General features: G+C 46.8%; 1 protein-coding gene and 1 non-coding gene across 3 annotated transcripts in view; both read left to right on the plus strand.

Moving 5' to 3' along the window:
- LOC132832850 (E3 ubiquitin-protein ligase TRIM35-like) overlaps window positions 1-14604 on the plus strand; it is a 19618-nt gene extending 5014 nt beyond the window's left edge. Inside the window, exons 4-6 of one of the 2 annotated variants that reach the window (XM_060851036.1) lie at window positions 4662-4684; window positions 4780-4895; window positions 14020-14604. In XM_060851036.1, the coding sequence (XP_060707019.1) occupies window positions 4662-4684; window positions 4780-4895; window positions 14020-14078 (198 nt within the window). In that variant the 3' untranslated portion in view covers window positions 14079-14604. Of the gene's footprint in view, window positions 1-4661; window positions 4685-4779; window positions 4896-6851; window positions 6928-14019 lie in introns of those variants that run through there. The other variant, XM_060851037.1, reaches the window with a different exon arrangement.
- A 2347-nt stretch (window positions 14605-16951) lies between these two features.
- Window positions 16952-17115, plus strand: LOC132833036 (U1 spliceosomal RNA). The gene has a single exon (XR_009647029.1). It is a non-coding gene; the product is annotated as a U1 spliceosomal RNA (small nuclear RNA).
- Window positions 17116-17770: the final 655 nt, after the last annotated feature.

Raw genomic sequence — 17770 nt, forward strand, 5'->3', positions numbered from 1 at the left:
GAAAGCTCGTGTGCTTCCAATTAAACCTGTTGGACTATAACCTGGTGTTGTGTGATTTTTAACTGTGTCCACTCCAGTCCAATACCGGCATCTCCAAATCATGATTACTTCCTTAAGTTTGCCTTCTTATCACCTCATTAACTTGGGTTCCTTGACTACATTTAGAATCTTCAGGCTGGGATTTTCCCATTGGAGCCTTCTTAGATAACCATCTCTGGAATGTTCCCATACCAATGTGTTAATTGTCAGAGGGATGAATAAACGTGACGGTTAGATGCGTATTGATTGGCCAATGTGTGATGCAAAGGTGCTAAAGGATGGCCCTTTAGCATCAGCCACTGTGAATAGAATGCTTTGGTGTTTTATATATTTTCCCTCCTGTTTCCTTGGTTACCAATAACTTTGTAATGATTCAAGAATACAGGTCACCACTACTTTCTCAAGGGGAAACAAAGGATGGGCAATAAATGCTCACCCAGCCAGCGACACTCACATCCCCCGAGTGAATAAAGATGAAAAAGCAGAGACATCTGAATGGCTGAGGTGGGCTGAATGGCCTACTTGTTTGCTATAATTATTCTGTTGCTATTAGCAATCTGGTTAGAATGCAGCTCTGTGACTTCTGTCATTGCAGTAGAATTGAGGAATTTGTATTATTTTCACAATCCAGTGAGGATGGGGCCAGACCTATTCTTGCAGTTTACCCAGAACTGCTTAGGACAGACAGCGCACACACAGGTAACCTGCAGCACAGGCCTCCTCTGGTATTTATGCTGCAATTAAACAGCTCTCTTTTTTCTCATTTTCCTATTTCTTCCAGCCCTATTCTCTTTACACTTGCACTCATTTTGTTTACTTTGAAAATCGATTCACCTTAGCAACTTGCTGGGTAAAAACAATGACTGCAGATGCTGGAAACCAGATTCTGGGTCAGTGGTGCTGGAAGAGCACAGCAGTTCAGGCAGCATCCAACGAGCAGCGAAATTGACATTTCGGGCAAAAGCCCTTCATCAGGAATAAAGGCAGTGAGCTGGAAGCATGGAGAGATAAGCTTGGGCGATAAGCTTGAGAGATAAGCTTGGGCGTTCTATCGCCCCTGGTGCTCACCCTCCACCCTACCAATCTTTGCATAAACCAAATCATCTGCCGCCATTTCCGCCACCTCCAAAAAGACCCCACCACCAGGGATATATTTCCCTCCCCACCCCTTTCCGCCTTCCGCAAAGACCGTTCCCTCTGTGACTACCTGGTCAGGTCCACACTCCCCTACGACCCACCCACCCATCCTGGGACTTTCCCCTGCCACTGCAGGAACTGTAAAACCTGTGCCCATACCTCCTCCCTCACCTCTATCCAAGGCCCTAAAGGAGCCTTCCTTATCCATCAAAGTTTTACCTGCGCATCCACTAATATCATTTATTGCATCCGTTGCTCCCGATGTGGTCTCCTCTACGTTGGGGAGACAGGGCACCTCCTAGCAGAGCGCTTTAGGGAACATCTCCGGGACACCCGCACCAATCAACCACACCCCCCCGTGGCCCAACATTCCAACTCCCCCTCCCACTCTGCCGAGGACATGGAGGTCTTGGGCCTCCTTCACCGCCGCTCCCTCACCGCCAGACGCCTGGAGGAAGAACGCCTCATCTTCCGCCTCGGAACACTTCAGCGCCAGGGCATCAATGTGGACTTCAACAGCTTCCTCACTTCCCCTTCCCCCACCTCACCCTAGTTCCAAACTTCCAGCTCAACACTGTCCCCATGACTTGTCCGGACTTGTCCGACCTGCTTATCTTCTTTTTCACCTATCCACTCCACCCTCTCCTCCCTGACCTATCACCTTCATCCCCTCCCCCACTCACCCATTGTACTCGAATGCTACTCTCTCCCCACCCCCACCCTCCTCTAGCTTATCTCTCCATGCTTCCAGCTCACTGCCTTTATTCCTGATGAAGGGCTTTTGCCCGAAACGTCGATTTCGCTGCTGATTGGATGCTGCCTGAGCAACTTGCTGGGCCAAGGAGTTCCCGATTCCTGCCATTCTCTGGGCCACAAACCACTTTGGGAATTCCCAATTGGATTTCTTGGTGACTCCCTCATAATGATGACCTTTGTCTTCTCTTCATCCAGACATGCAGCCTCTGAGTCGACAGATTATTTTTAAAAAGTTGCACTTTTTAATCTAATTCTTTGAGAGTTTTGGTCAGCTCTCAGTTGACTCTTGCCCTCGGGGCCTTGTCCCATTTATCTTTCAGTAGGACTTTTGCAGTTTTAAGAACCATCCTGCCTCTGAAGTGGCAGATTTGTGACACAGTCAGTTCTGTCCTTGGGTTGAAGGGACCACTTTTGGCCAAGTTCAAGATTTGCCAGTCTTTTTGGAAGGTTTCTCCCCTTGAAGTCGAGCCGATTTCTCACCAAATTTTCCCAAACTCTTCTCATTGATTACTTCCCCTGCTCCTGTGGTGCCTCTCATGTCTGATTTCCAGCCAACTTCACCGAACACCATTCCTGAAACCACTGGCCAATCAGCGGCTACCTGGAAGGCATCAGCATCACTTGTGCCCATGCCATCTTTAAAAGATCAAGCTCCGCCCATTTGGAGCTGCCCTGAACACTGAGCTGGAATGGTCCCGAGGATGGAAGGAAGGGGGAGAGCAGGGCGTACTCGGTGAACAGGGACCTGGAGTTCCTGCTACACAGCCTGTTACACACGTGGGATATCTCCTGCCGCCCAGAGCAGCGGGGAAGGCTGCCATACCAGACCATGGCCAGCCTGCTCCGAGGTTGCCACATGGGTCAGTGCAGTCTCAGCTGTCTGGAGGATCACCAGCATTGTAGGAAAATGCTCAGTAACCTTCGTCACTCTGCCACCACTCTGCCCGTGTAATTATGGTACCTCGCACTCACTCTGTCTCTGCTACTGCACCTACTTCCCACCAAGGCTCATGCCCCACCCCTCTCAGTATTGCCTACAACATCTTCCATACTCACCCTGCAGTGCACAAAGTCACAAGTTACATGACATCAGGTCCAAATAAACCTGTTGCACTAGAACCCGGTGTCATGTGACTTCTGAATTGTCCACCCGCTTCCAACCCAACCCCCAGTACAACTGAGTCTGCACGTTGTCTATGCTGTGTACTCACTCACTTGGAACACCTCCCTTCCTGCAGCAACATACCTGTATTATCCACTTTCATCTCCTGTCATACCTGCATCTGTCTTATTCGAGGAGGTAAAACAGCCCATAGTGGGGGACGAAGAGTAAAGACGGTAAGTGGGCTACTCATCGTTCAGCTCCTCACCCGTTATGAGGAGAGGATTCTGACTGTGACCATCCCTGGGTAGGGCCCAGTCTGGTATTGGAGACTTGACATTCTGCGATGGGATCACCTGACCAAACGCGATTGTCCCTTGATCTGGCTGAGACCTGCTGAAAACTATGAAAAGCTTCTGGCATTTATGTCTGTGATAATAGCACTGCAAGACAGGAGTAATATGATTGTGAGATCTCTGGCTGAGGGGCTGATGCACCAAGGGACAAGGTGAGGCAATACAAGGGAGGGATGTTGTGAGGATCCAGGTAAGTGCAGAGTGACTGAGAATTGTGACAGTGAGCAAAAAGCCTGGAAATGCAGCCTGGTGCAGTTCATGAGCTGGATGTGTATTCCTGAACACACAGTGTACTTGTTGCAGCATTACAATGAGAGTTACCAGTGCACCCTGGGGTGCAGCATTGAAGTGCTGAACTGTCCTGGAAGTGGATCGGAGATGTGCCACGAGGGTTCTTAGAAGCAGGCATATGTCGTGGAAATGGGGTATGTGTGGCCGATGCCTATGAAGCTTGCCATGAAGTGTTGGTGTCTCTTATCCAACATGGAGGTCATTCAGAGTAAACGGTGAGCTGAACCTAGGAGCAAGTGAGGACTGCAGATGCTGGAGATGACAGTCAAGACTGTGGTGTTGGAAAAGCACAGCAGATCAGGCAGCATCCGAGGAGCAGAGGAGTCGACATTTCGGGCATTTGCCCTTCATTCCTGATGTAGGGCCCGAAACCTCGATTCTCCTGCTCCTCGGATGCTCCTTGACCTGCTGTACTTTTCCAGCAACACTCTCTCGACGGTGAGATGAATTTGCCGAGTGTTTGCCCGGGTTTCCTTGCTGTGTGTTCCTGACCCTGATCTTGTTTGGTGTGTTTGGTAGGATGGGGGGGGGGGGGCTGAATATTAATGAGGACAGTTGTGCCATGAGCAAAAGTGGTTAACAAGCATTAACCCCCCCCAGTCAATTACCTCCTCACTGCTGCCTGGGCAAAGCAATAACATGCTGTACCATTGCTGCCAACATCGGTATGGACCTCCCTGGAATTATCAGTCCATGCCCACATCGTTCATGCCACTGTAAGATTGCCCCCTCTGTCTTTAAGCTGCAGATTCTGGAGTCAATTCCAAAGCAGCACTGTCGAAGGAGGATTCATGATGCAGTCCACTAAGTTATTGATCCGTCTGCAAATCCTTCCCATCGTCCCCAACAGGAAACAAAGTGTGTATATGGAAACCAAGCAAATTAATTAAAATGTACTCTTTTATGGAACCCATTCTGTTATACCTGTATAATAAAATGTCTTTGTACCATGATTATTAATTGCTATTCTTGTTCCACAGAAAATTCTGGAATCAAAGGAAAGGTATAATTTTACACCTTTGTTTTAAGTTTTCTTTTTCTCATGATTCCTCCCTTACCCTGGAATGACCCAATACTGACCTTTATCTCCTGTTTCAGAGTGAAGCAAACTCTCCCAGAGCCACAGAAGGTTTACCCTTTAATAAATGTGGGCAAGTACATCGGCTCCCTGCAGTACAGAGTGTGGAAAAAGATGCTGACAGTGATTAATACAGGTGGGTGTGAGCTTCCTGACACCAGCTCTTCAACAACTCTCATATTTATGAGTAGAAGGGAGTTGTCTCTTTATAATAAATATTTAATTCTCTTTGTAATGAATGCGATTTCATTTCAGTCAGTTCTCTGAGAAAATCCAGAATTGATGGATAGTTCCTTTTGCCATTTCTTTTCCTGAATAATGAGCCAGTATCAGAATTTCCAATGCAGTTATTTTTGGAATAGACGTGGGATCTGCTGAACTTCCACCTATCCCATGGATGTGTCCCTGACATCTTCCCCCTTCCCCCCAACCTCCACCCCATCCCATCCCATCCCCCCCATCCCAAATCCTGAAGTCTTGGTATTGGGAATCAGAGCCGATTCTATTTCCCACCTGAATTGGGATGCAGCTTTAGGTGAGAGTGGATGGGTCCAAAATATAAGGGGCAGGATGGAGGTATATTTGCAAACTGAACCTTCCTGCTGCTTTTACAGGAGGCTGGTTTTCTGAAAGTTCACAATCAAACAGTGACTAACTACATTTGGGAATCAAACCTTTTGGATGTCCAACGTCCCCACATCTTTAGTAATATTAGAGACCAGGGACATTGGAAGTAACGAAGGACAGTTATTTTCTAAAGCAATGAGTTAATTGTTGGACAATAAACCTATTAAATGATAAGTAGGTTAAGTTTATTGTTGCTGGATTGACCCATGATTTACCTTCTGCTGTGGGTGCTGAACTAAGTTAAACAAGTGATAAATAACTTATGATGATCAACTGTATTCAGGTGCATTAATATCCTGCTTTCCTGTGTGAAAGATATCAACCCGGAAGTGACTGAATGTCACATTATGTTAGACTACATGCATTTATATGATATGTATGTCACAGAACCTTTAAATTTGACCAAATCCATGCTTCATCAAAGAGAAATACATTCAATGAAATCAAATTGTTTTTGATTTTGAAGTTTCTGTTGAAACTGAAACAATCCTCTGACATGCTAATCTTTTCCCCCCTTACCTTCCTGCTAACGATGTCTGGATTAATGTTGTCTCCTGTTATCTGAAGAGGTAGGTTGGTTTCCACACTTACTGAACTTTAAATCCATATATGTGCACTTAATTTACAGTGTGGCTGTAATTATTCAGACAGTGACTGGAAGGTACTACAATGCATTTTTAAACTTACTTGTGGGATGTGGGCATTGTTGGCGCGGCCAATATTTCATGCCCATTCCTAGTTGCCAATCAACCAAGAAAGTAGTGCCAATCAATATTGTCCTGGATGCATCAAGCTGTCTGAGCATTGTTGGAGCTGCACTCATTCAGGCAAGTGGGAAGTATTCCATTACAGGAGAAAGTGAGGACTGCAGATGCTGGAGATCTGAGCTGAAAATGTGTTGCTGGAAAAGCGCAGCAGGTCAAGCAGCATTCAAGGAACAGGAGAATCAACGTTTCGGGCATGAGCCCTTCTTCAGGAATGAGGAAACGTCGACTCTCCTGCTCCTTGGATGCTGACTGACCTGCTGCGCTTTTCCAGCAACACATTTTCAGCAGTATTCCATTACACTCCTGCCTTGTGCCATTTAGATGGTGGACAGACTTTAAGAAGTCAGAAAGAAAGTGACTTACTACAGAATTCCTAACCTGCTCTTGAGGTCACTATGTTTATATGGCTGACCCAATTTTGTTTTTGGTCAATGGATCTTTACTGCATGGGATTCAATGATGATAATGTCATTGAGCATTCAGGGACTTAATCTGCTACAGCATTCCTAACCTTTGCCCTCCCCTGTGGCCACTGTCTTGATATGGCTGGTCCAGGTGAACCCTAAGAATGTTGATAGGTGAGGGATTCAGTGATGGTAATGCCATGGAATGTAAAGGGACAGTGGTTTGATTGCCTGTTATTGAGATGGTTGTTGTATGGCATTTGTATGGCATGAATGCTCGTTGCTACTTTTCAGCCCAAGCCTGGTGATTGCATTTGACTGTAGATTGTTTCAGTATCTGAAGAGTTGGGAATGGTGCTGAACATTGTGCAATCATCGCTGAACATCCCCACTTCTGACATGATGATGGAGGGAAGATCATTGGCTTAAGATATTAATATTCAGCCATAACCAAAAAATCAAACTGAGGTGGTGTTGAAATCTGCACAAATATCTGTTCATCAATGATGCATTTCACTCAATGTAATGATTATGTATTTGGTCACTGAAATATGAAAAGTGTTTCTATAATAGAGCACTTTCCTCACCCCATGTTGTTCTCGATCACAATGCACTGTGATATACAAACCCCCCAGAAATGACGGGGAACATTCAGGAAGTCACACTTGCTGAGTATTTCCCCTACTTTTAGCTCAGATTTTGAACTTACTGAGCTGGAGATCTATGCTCCTGCAATGTATTGCCAAAAATATTTTGGGCTAAGGAGCCTAAGTGATGAGAACCAATCCTAAACGCTGTGTAAGTATGGAAATATCATCCTGATTACATTTCATGCTCAGATGTAAAATGTATTCTAACGCCAGTAAAAACGTCTTTTGAAATCAGTCAGCCAAGTATATTAGGAAAAGAGTGTTACTAAGCAACAGAGACATACACACAAACACATCCAGACTCACACACAGGTACACACACCACACGCAGACACATACATACACAGTAACACACCCAGACTCTCACACACACACACACACCCACCCAGACTCACACACAGATACACACACACACACACACACCCAGGCACACAGACACCTAGACATACACACACTGACACACACAGACACAGATGCTGCCACACAACCACCCAGGCATACACAAACACACTGACATACACAGACATAGACACACACACACAAACACACACACCCAGATTCACATTCACACCCAGACATACACACTCAGACACACACATTGACATTTATGCACTCACACAAAATCACACACGCCCAGACTCACATCCACACACACACACACACACACACACAGTGTACATGCTGTCTCTCTAAAACACTGTCTCTTTCACACATGCTGCATACTTACCAGCATACTGTGTCTCTAGTTTACACACACAGTCTCTCATACATGCACACTCTCATTACCCATTCCTTCGTACACACACTATGTCTCCCAGAATCAGGGAATCCTGGTACGGAAGCACACAAGTTAATCAGGGGATCCTTCTCCCCCACTTCTCCAACCTCAGTGCAGAGAGTGCCCATGAGGTAAAACCTTTTCCCAGATGGAGCGTCCCATTTCCTCCTGCTCTTTCTCAAATGCTTCTCCAGGAATGAATTTCTAATCCTGATTCATTGCTAATTTTCCCAATTGCTGTGAGAGTTACAGCTACATAAGAATCCTACTCATTGTCTACAGTTCAGCCTTCAACACGATTATTCCCTCAAAACTGATGAACAAACTTAGTGATCTCGGATTAAACCCAACTCTCTGCAACTGGATCTTCAGTTTCCTGACCCACAGGCCACTGGGGACAATATTTCATCCTCATTAACACTCAATGCCCCCCAGAGGTGAGTACATACTCCCCTAATGTACTCACTGTATCCCCATAACTGCGTCGCTAAATACCAGACTCATGCCATTTCCAAGTTCGCTGATGACACCACCATAGTTGGTCGAATCTCAGATAGTGATGAAACAGACCACAGACGGGAGGTGGAAGACCTGTCTGTATGAGGAAACTGTATTTGTGAACCCTCCAATAGACAGGAGAGGGAAGAGGAGTAATGGCGAGAGGTGGAGGGGATTGTGAGGGGGGAAGAGAGGGAGAGGGAGAGGGATGGGGAAAGATAGGAAGGGTACAGTGAGGGGGAGAGAGAGGGGCAGTGAGAGGTGGGACTGTGAGGGGTAGAGGGAGAGGTCAGTGAGGGAGGGGACAGTGAGGAGTAGAGGCAGGGAACAGATGGGGAGATGGATTAGACACTTTGGGAATGGGGAGAGGGCACTGTTTGAGTTTAAGGAGGGAGTGGTGATGGTGTGAATGGGAGGGAATGGGTATGGTGTGAATGAATGACTGATGATTTATTGTCACTGATACTGTCCAATGAACAACCTGATAAATACAGGGAAAGTATCAACAGACACCACAATCCAGTGCCATCTGGATACTTCCAAAATTGAAAAGATAATGTTGAAAGAATGTCCATCTTCGCTCCCCCACCTCCAATATTTCACCGCATCTGCCAGCGTTGGCAGAAAGAAGACGATAAAAAGAAAGAAGGTAAAAAGGGTAAGGAACGAAGGGAGGAAGCTGCCGCCTGGAGGGTACAGGCCCAGGAGCCCAAACGCTGCCTACCTTGCTGGTGTCATCATCCTGGATATCCGGGGGGCTACTGGGTTTGGGAGGGAGATGTGATGGTGTGAATGGGAGAAGGTGGTGATGGTGTGAATGGGGACTGCTGGGTTTGGGGAGAGAGTGGTGATGATGTGAATGGGGACTGCTGGGTTTGGGGAGGGAATGGTGATGGTGTGAGTGGGGACTGCTGGGCCTGGGGAGGGAGTGGTGATGGTGTGAATGGGAGAAGATGGTGATGGTGTGAAAGGGAGTTCCCAGACTGAGATGTTGGCCAGGGAACACTGGGCTGTGTTGAATTGGCAGGCTCAGGGTCTGAACGTTGGTGTTCTGCAGTCACCCAGGCTGTGTTTCATCTCCCCAGCATTGAGGGGAGCCACACTGTGAGCAGGAAATTCCTCCAACAGTCTCATCCCAGGTGATTCATAATCGATGTAATATTGCCACCATCTGGCAGTGAGCGGTACTGCGGGGAACAGAGGGCGCGGAGATTGCTGAATAGTGATGTTATATGTGGTACAGCACCGCCACCGGCTGGTGAGAATCGGTACTGCGGCCAAATATCATTGAATGACAGAACACAAAGATCTGCGATGCCGGAAATCTGAAACAAAAACAGAAATTGCTGGAGAAACTCAGTGGGTTTGGCACGATCAGTGGAGAGAGAAACAGAGATCAGGATGGTGGCGGACCCCGGAGACCATCTGCTCCGTCCCCTTTGCCTTGTTTCCTTCCTTCTCAGCTTTAGTTTTCTTTAATCTACTTCTATAGAAGAGGACAGCACAGGAACAGGCCCTTCGGCCCACCGTGTCTGTGCTGACCAGGATGCCATTCTAAACTAATCCCGTCTTCCTGCACATGGTCTCCCTGTATTCCCTGCTGTCGGTGGGTTTGTAAAAAAAATGTCAGTGTCAAGTCGGTCGTCATTCATGGAGTTGGAGAGGTCCAGGAAGGGGAGGGAGGTGTCAGAGATGGTCCAGGTAAATTTAAGGTCAGGGTGGAATGTGTTGGTGAAGTTGATGAATTGCTCAACCTCCTAAGGGGAGCATGAGGTGGCGCCAATGCAGTCATCAATGTAGCAGAGGAAGAGGTGGGGAGTGTGCAGGTGTAATTAAGGAAGATCGATTGTTCTATGTAGCCCATAAAGAGACAGGCAGAGCTGGGCCCCATTATCTCCATTAACGATGACTGACTTGACACTGACATTTTTTACAAACCCACCGACTCCCACAGTTACCTGGATTACACCTCTTCCCACCCTACCTCTTGCAAAAATGCCATTCCGTATTCCCAATTCCTCCGTCTCCGCTGTATCTGCTCCCAGGAGGACCAGTTCCACCACAGAACACACCAGAGGGCCTTCTTCTTTAGAGACCGCAATTTCCCTTCCCACGTGGTTAAAGATGTTCTCCAACACATCTCATCCACATCACACCCCCGCCCTCAGACTCCACCCCTCCAACCGTAACAAGGATAGAACACCTCTGGTGCTCACCTTCCACCCTACCAATCTTTGCATAAACCAAATCATCCACCGACATTTCCGCCACCTCCAAAAAGACCCCACCACCAGGGATATATTTCGCTCCCCATCCTTTTCTGCCTTGCGCAAAGACCGTTCCCTCCGTGACTAACTGGTCAGGTCCATGCCCCCCTACATCCCACCCTCCCATCCTGGCACCTTTCCCTGCCACCGCAGGAAATGCAAAACCTGCGCCCACACCTCCTCCCTCACCTCTATCAAAGGCCCTAAAGGAGCCTTCCACATCCATCAACGTTTTACCTGCGCATCCACTAATATCATTTATTGCATCCGTTGCTCCCGATGCAGTCTCCTCTACATTGGGGAGACTGGACACCTCCTAGCAGAGCGCTTTAGGGAACATCTCCGGGACACCCGCACCAATCAACCACATCGCCCTGTGGCCCAACATTTCAACTCCGCCTCCCACTCTGCCGAGGACTTGGAGGTCCTGGGCCTCCTTCACCGCCGCTCCCTCACCACCAGACGCCTGGAGGAAGAATGCCTCATCTTCTGCCTCGGAACACTTCAACCCTAGGGCATCAATGTGGACTCCAACAGTTTCCTCACTTCCCTTTCCCCCATCTCACCCTAGTTCCAAACTTCCAGCTCAGCACTGTCCCCATGACTTGTCCTAACTTCCTATCTTCTTTTCCACCTATCCACTCCACCCTCATCACCTTCATCCCCTCCCCCACTCACCTATTGTACTCCATGCTACTTTCTCCCCACCCCCACCCTCCTCTAGCTTACCTCTCCACACTTCAGGCTCACTGCCTTTATTCCTGATGAAGGGCTTCGATTTTGCTGCTCATCGGATGCTGCCTGAACTGCTGTGCTCTTCCAGCACCACTAATCCAAAATCTGGTTTAGTGCAGTCATTGTTTTTACCCAGATATGTAGAACTTGACATGTTTTCTCATGATGTGACCAAGAGGCAGCGTGTGGCTGTGAAATAGGAAGGAGCTAAGGACAAATCTTTGGCAGATTCCTGAGGGAACAGTGTAGGAATGGGAAGAGAATCCACTGCAGGTGAATCTCTGGCTCTGACTGGGTGGGTAAGAATGGAACCAGGTGAGAGGAGTTCATTGCAGCTGGTCGTGAAATGATTGACTGTGTTCCTGAATATAATCTGAGGTCAAGGCCCTTAAACCAGACACACCTACACAGTGTCAGTAACATCAATGTAAACTTTATTTGTGACACACTTGAAACATACTCAGCAACATGTCACAGCAGGAAGGGAACATTGTACAGCACTCCCTCCCTGAGACAGTCTGACCCAACAGGGTACAGTGATCACAATGACTGTCCCTGTCCCGGGAGCTACACCAACCCCAAGGTTTCTTCTGTGGGGGACTCACTGTCATCTCCTCCAGGTTAGTCCCAAGCAGCGCCGTGACGCGGGACTCCGTGCTCTACGGCCTGTTCCCCGGGACGCACACTGAGACGAACATCAACTGTGCCTGGAGGATCATCAACTCGGTGAAGGACGCTCTCTGGGTGGTCCGAAATCTGCTGATCTTCCAGCTGAAGGAGTTGACCCTGACTGAGTGTTGCAGACTGGCACTTTCCAAGGTCCAGGACTACGTGTTGAGGGTCGCGCTGAAGCTTGGGGCAACTGCTGCCAAGGCGCGGTGGGGAAAGACCACCGTGTAACATCTGCCTGCCTAAAGAAGAACAGAGGGCCCACGTAGTCATTTGGGCTCTGCTGACGCCTCAGCTAAATATATGGGCATATGATTGAAAAGTGTACAGACCTGTACATAAAAATGATAAATTCTGATCTCTGTATGTAAATGTTTACGTAGGTATGGCATGACCAACTGTACAGACCATCAAATTATTTTATGAATAAAGTATATTTTTGAAATAAAAAAAATGCGGACGTGTACAGCGACCTTGAGAAGCTGAAGCGGTTTCTAAATGTTTGTTTAGAAGATCAAACAAAAAAGCAATCTGGAACTACCTTCTTCACTGTAAAAGAGAAAGTCTATCCATTTACAAAGATCGAAAGAGCTGCTACAAATCAGAGAGCATTGTGTTGGCCGAGCAAAGCAGGTTGGTTTTGAAGAAGTGGAAAGTGAGGACATTGAAGAGCTGCTTGAGTCCCCCTGTGAAGACCACGCTGCAGCTGATCTACAACAGCTTTATGCTGAGGGGGAAGTGGAAGCTGAAGATGAAGAAGATGAAGTCGAGGGTGCAGCAAGATGAGAGCTTTCGATTTCTCCTTTTGTCTTCTACCCTGAGGCAAATTGAGAGGCAGCTGCAGCTGTTAGACGACAATGACTACAACACAGAATGCAGGAGGATAACAGGTTGTTCAATAAGATATTGTCTGGCACCCTTGAACGACTTCTTCAAGACAGAAGAGGAAGGGAAAAGCAGCAAAACCTTTTTAAATCAACTGCCAGAAGTCAATCAACCACAACCATCCACTTAGAGTTATAGAGTCATCGAGATGGACAGCATAGAAACAGACCCTCCAATCCAACCCTCCATACTGAACAGATATCCCAACCCAATCTAGTCCCACCTACCAGCACCCGGCTGATATCCCTCCAAACCCTTCCTATTCATACAGGTAAAAACAATGCCTGCAGATGCTGGGAACCAGATTCTGGATTAGAGTGGTGCTGAGAAACAAAACAGTTCAGGCAGCAGCCGAGGAGCAGGAACATCGACGTTTCAGGCAAAAGCTTGGATGCTGCCTGAACTGCTGTGCTTTTCCACCCCCACCCCTTCCTATTCATATATCCATCCAGATGCCTTTTAAATGTTGCAATTGTACCAGCCTCCACCACTTCCTCATTCCATACACGTACCACCCTCTGCGTGAAAATGTTGCCCCAAAGGTCTCTTTTATATCTTGCCCTTCTCACCCTAAACCTATGCCCTCTAGTTTTGGACTCCCCGACCACAGGGAAAAGATTTTGTCTATTTATCCTATCCATGCCCCTCATGATTTTGTAAACCTCTATAAGGTCACCCCTCAGCCTCCGACACTCCAGGGAAAAGAGCCCCAGCCTGTTCAGCCTCTCCCCACAGCTCAAACCCTCCAACCCTTCTGCAAACTCAACTGCACTGGACGGTGTGAGGATGATGATGACCCCCGTCCCTGCATTAACAATAGCTTTCAATGTAATGTGATAAATTTACTTTTGTTTCATTAATAAATATGACTTAAAGTTGCATTCAGGCTGTGCTGTAATTTGTGTAGATGTTTGGGTGATTTTTGGGTGAGCGTGAGTGATATTTTTTGCTTGTCTGCTCTGACCCCACTTTTCCCATAGGCCCCATTATTTCCATGAAGCAATTTTCTGTGAAGCGAGCTTTCGCTGGAATGCAATGACGGCATTGTAGGAGAACTACCTCTACTTGGAAATGACCTGGATAACTAGACTTTAAAAAGCCACGTAACTCACTGAAACCTCACACACTCCAGAAGAAAATATCAGCATCAAGAAGCAGGGAGATCAGGAGCAGGAAGGACAGCCTCAACTCTAGTTTGACCAGCTTCAGTTGGAGTAATATTGGACCCTCTTAGTGCTGTAATGCAGGTCAACATCATCTTGTCTGTGTAAGGATTGTCTTTGGTTTATTGGGATCGAGTCAAACTCAAATGTTTGTTTGTTTACTTGATATGCTACTGTACAGGACTGAACTGCATTTGTGACAATGTATATGTACAAAGACGTTTTAATGAATAAACTGCATTTTTGAAATATAAAAAATCTTGTGCTCCTAAAGCAGATTGTAAACCAGTGTGAGGCATTTAATAACTGTAAAGGTATTTGGAGAATTAGAGGGAAAAGTGGTTCCATATGCATATAATATATATGTGTGTGTGCTCAGGCAGCATTCAAGGAGCAGGAGAATCGACGTTTCGAACATAAGCCTGAAGAACGGCTCATGCCCGAAACGTCGATTCTCCTGCTCCTTGGATGCTGCCTGACCTGCTGCGCTTTTCCAGCAACACATTTTTCAGCTCTGATCTCCAGCATCTGCAGTCCTCACTTTCTCCTATATATTATATATATGTGTATGTACCTATCTCGTGATTCGACAATAATAAACCACATCTCATGGTAAACCATGTCCATTGTTAGTGTCAGCAAGTAAATCAGATCCACACAAACATCTACACAATTAGATGTTAATCACAGCCCAGTTTCTTTCACACAGAGGGTGGTGAGTGCTCAGAATGTGCAGCCAGAGGAGGTGGGGCTCTCAGTTTAAAGTCTCATCCATAAAGTTCTTGAGAAAAAATAACTTTTCCGTGGCACCCTTAATCTTGTATGTGATTTCTCCTGAAGTCATTAATCTGATTGAACACAGATCTGCAAAGCTCCAGTTAAACAAAGGGAAGATTTATTAATTTTGTTGAGGGTCAGGTAAAACTGGTTTTAAAAAGTTTCACAGGCCAAGATTGTAAGTTGCTTTTATTCGCATTCACATCAAATCCTGAAAAGTGTTTCAAATCAGAGTGAAGTTCAAACTTTACTTCCTGTGTAGCTGGGCATTCTCTCTGCCAATCAGGAGGCAGCTGAAGAAAAGAGGGGCGGAGCGTGTCCTTTTAAGGGATATATGCAGATGAGCAGTGCAGGCTGTTCTGCCCCTCAGCATCTCCATACTACCCCAGACCTCCAGCCCACTCTGTTCTGCCTCACAGCTGTTCCTCACGTATCCAGGCCTCCAGCCCACTCTGTTCTGGCTCACAGCTGCTCCTCATGTATCCAGTCCTCCAGCTCACTCTGTTCTGCCTGAGATCTGCTTCTCATGTATCCAATTCTGTATGATAGCTTCTGGTAGCTGTCATCCAAAACTTCACAGTAACTAGTGGAGTAGCACAGGGATCAATGCTGGGGTCACAATTATTTACAATATACGAATGACTCAGCTGAGGAAAGTGAATGCATGGAAGTGGGTGGGGAGGGAAATATATCCCTGGTGGTTGGGTCCGTTTGGAGGTGGTGGAAATGTCGTCGGATGATGCAGTTCATGCGAAGGTTGGTAGGGTGGAAGGTGAACACCAGAGGGGTTCTGTCCTTGTTACGGTTGGAGGGGTAAGGTTTGAGGGCGGAGGTGCGGGATGTTAATGAGATGCGTTGGAGGGCATCTTTAACCTCCCATGCAAGGACTGCACAAAACACTACATAGGAAAAACAGGAAGACAGCTAACGGTCCGCGTCCATGAACACCAACTAGCCACGAAACGACATGACCAGCTATCCTTAGTAGCCACACACACAGATGACAAGCAACATGAGTTCGACTGGGACAACACTACTATTGTAGGACAAGCCAATGATTATTAATAAAAGCAAATTACTGCGGATGCTGGAATCTGAAACTAAAAGAGAAAATGCTGGAAAATCTCAGCAGGTCTGACAGCAACTGTAAGGAGAGAAAAGAGCTGATGTTTCGAGTCTAACGGACCCTTTGTCAAAGCTAAAAAAAATGGGAGAAATAGGATGGTATTTATACTAGGCTGAGAGAAGGTATTTATACTCGACTGGAAGTAAGCAAGTAAATCAGAGACATATAAAAATGATATTTACATTTGAATCACGGGCCTGTTTCTTTAACAGAAGAGAAGGGTGTTGAATGTACATCCAGAAAAGGTGGTGCTCTCAGTTTAATGTCACATCCAAACAGCGTTGAGAAATATTGACTTGTTCCTGGCACCTTTCATCTTAACGGTGAGGTCTCCTGAAGTGATTGATTTGCATGGTGGAACACAGAGGGAGGGAGATTGCAAAGCTGCAGTTTCACAAAAGAAGATTTGCTCAATTTGTAGGGATTAGGAAAAAGTGATTTCAAAATATCTTTCAAGTTTCACCAGCAAAGCTTAACAATTGCTTTCATTCGCGTTCATCTTACATTCTAAACAGTGTTTGATATCAGAGTGCTTCAGGTGTCTGAGACATTTATGAGGCGTTGTTTTGGTGAAAGAGGAGACAGTGTGAAAGGGGCAGGGAAGGGGCGGAGCAATTACATTTCAGGAAGAAATGCAAATTAGCGCAGCTTCTCTGTGCGCCAATTGTGTGTAGTATTCAGCGAAACATGAACATTTCCGGATGTTCTTTGATCCTGGTGAGAAATTGCGCTGTTGTGCAGACAGGGAACCTCAGGCAGGTGAATTTTCGATTTTCGAAAATGCAGTTAGTATGAGTGTAAGAGCGATGGGCTGTTATTGGGTTTGAGCGAGTGAGATTGTTAAGCATACTTACCTGGCAGGGGAGATACCATGATCACCAAGGTGGTTCTCCCAGGACGAGGCTATCCCATTGCACTTCGGGTGTGCTGACGCCTGCGATGTCCCCAAATGCGGGATACTCGACTGCAAAATTTGTGGTAGTGGGGGACTGCGTTCGCGCTCTCCCCTGGTTTACAAACAAAAAGCAGATTCATCAACAGAGGGCTCTCATCTCTGTGCTTCACACAGCTTTCTATATACCACGCATTTTCAATTCAGTTTCACCTCAGTCGACAGATATGCTGCACGTCTTACACCATCCTCTCTGATGTTCAGCTCTGTCTACTTATTCTTCTAATCATACAAGTTTACAGTATTGGAAGCAGGCTGTTCGGCCCAAACGATTTATCAGAGAGATTATAAAAATTGCCAGCATCAATGTGCGTAACATCAAATCGGCTACGCGATGTGTTTTTACGATAGCTTCCTGGTCAACGTTACAGCCGACATCCTGTTTCTGCAGACGTGTGGGATACCGCACCTCAGCAGCTACAGGAGATGGTCGAGCTTGTGGGCCCATGGGCCGTCAGTTTGGTCGGTGAGGGGGGTGGGGGGGGGGTGGTGGCGGGTAACAATAGCCGCGCCTCTGGGCAAAGGGGGAGAAAATACACCAAATGCCACCCTCACCCTGATGACCACCTTTGTGTGTGGCTGCATCAAGCTGTGCGTGGATCTCCGGTACGCAGACACCAAGTGTCACTATGTACTGAGGTTCTACCTCTGTTCTCCATCTTGTCAGCAGTCCCGTTGTGTATGCTCCCTGCACAGAGGAGTCGGGTGGTAAC

The sequence above is a fragment of the Hemiscyllium ocellatum genome, chromosome 35, assembly GCF_020745735.1.
Source record: "Hemiscyllium ocellatum isolate sHemOce1 chromosome 35, sHemOce1.pat.X.cur, whole genome shotgun sequence".
Taxonomy (NCBI): domain Eukaryota; kingdom Metazoa; phylum Chordata; class Chondrichthyes; order Orectolobiformes; family Hemiscylliidae; genus Hemiscyllium; species Hemiscyllium ocellatum.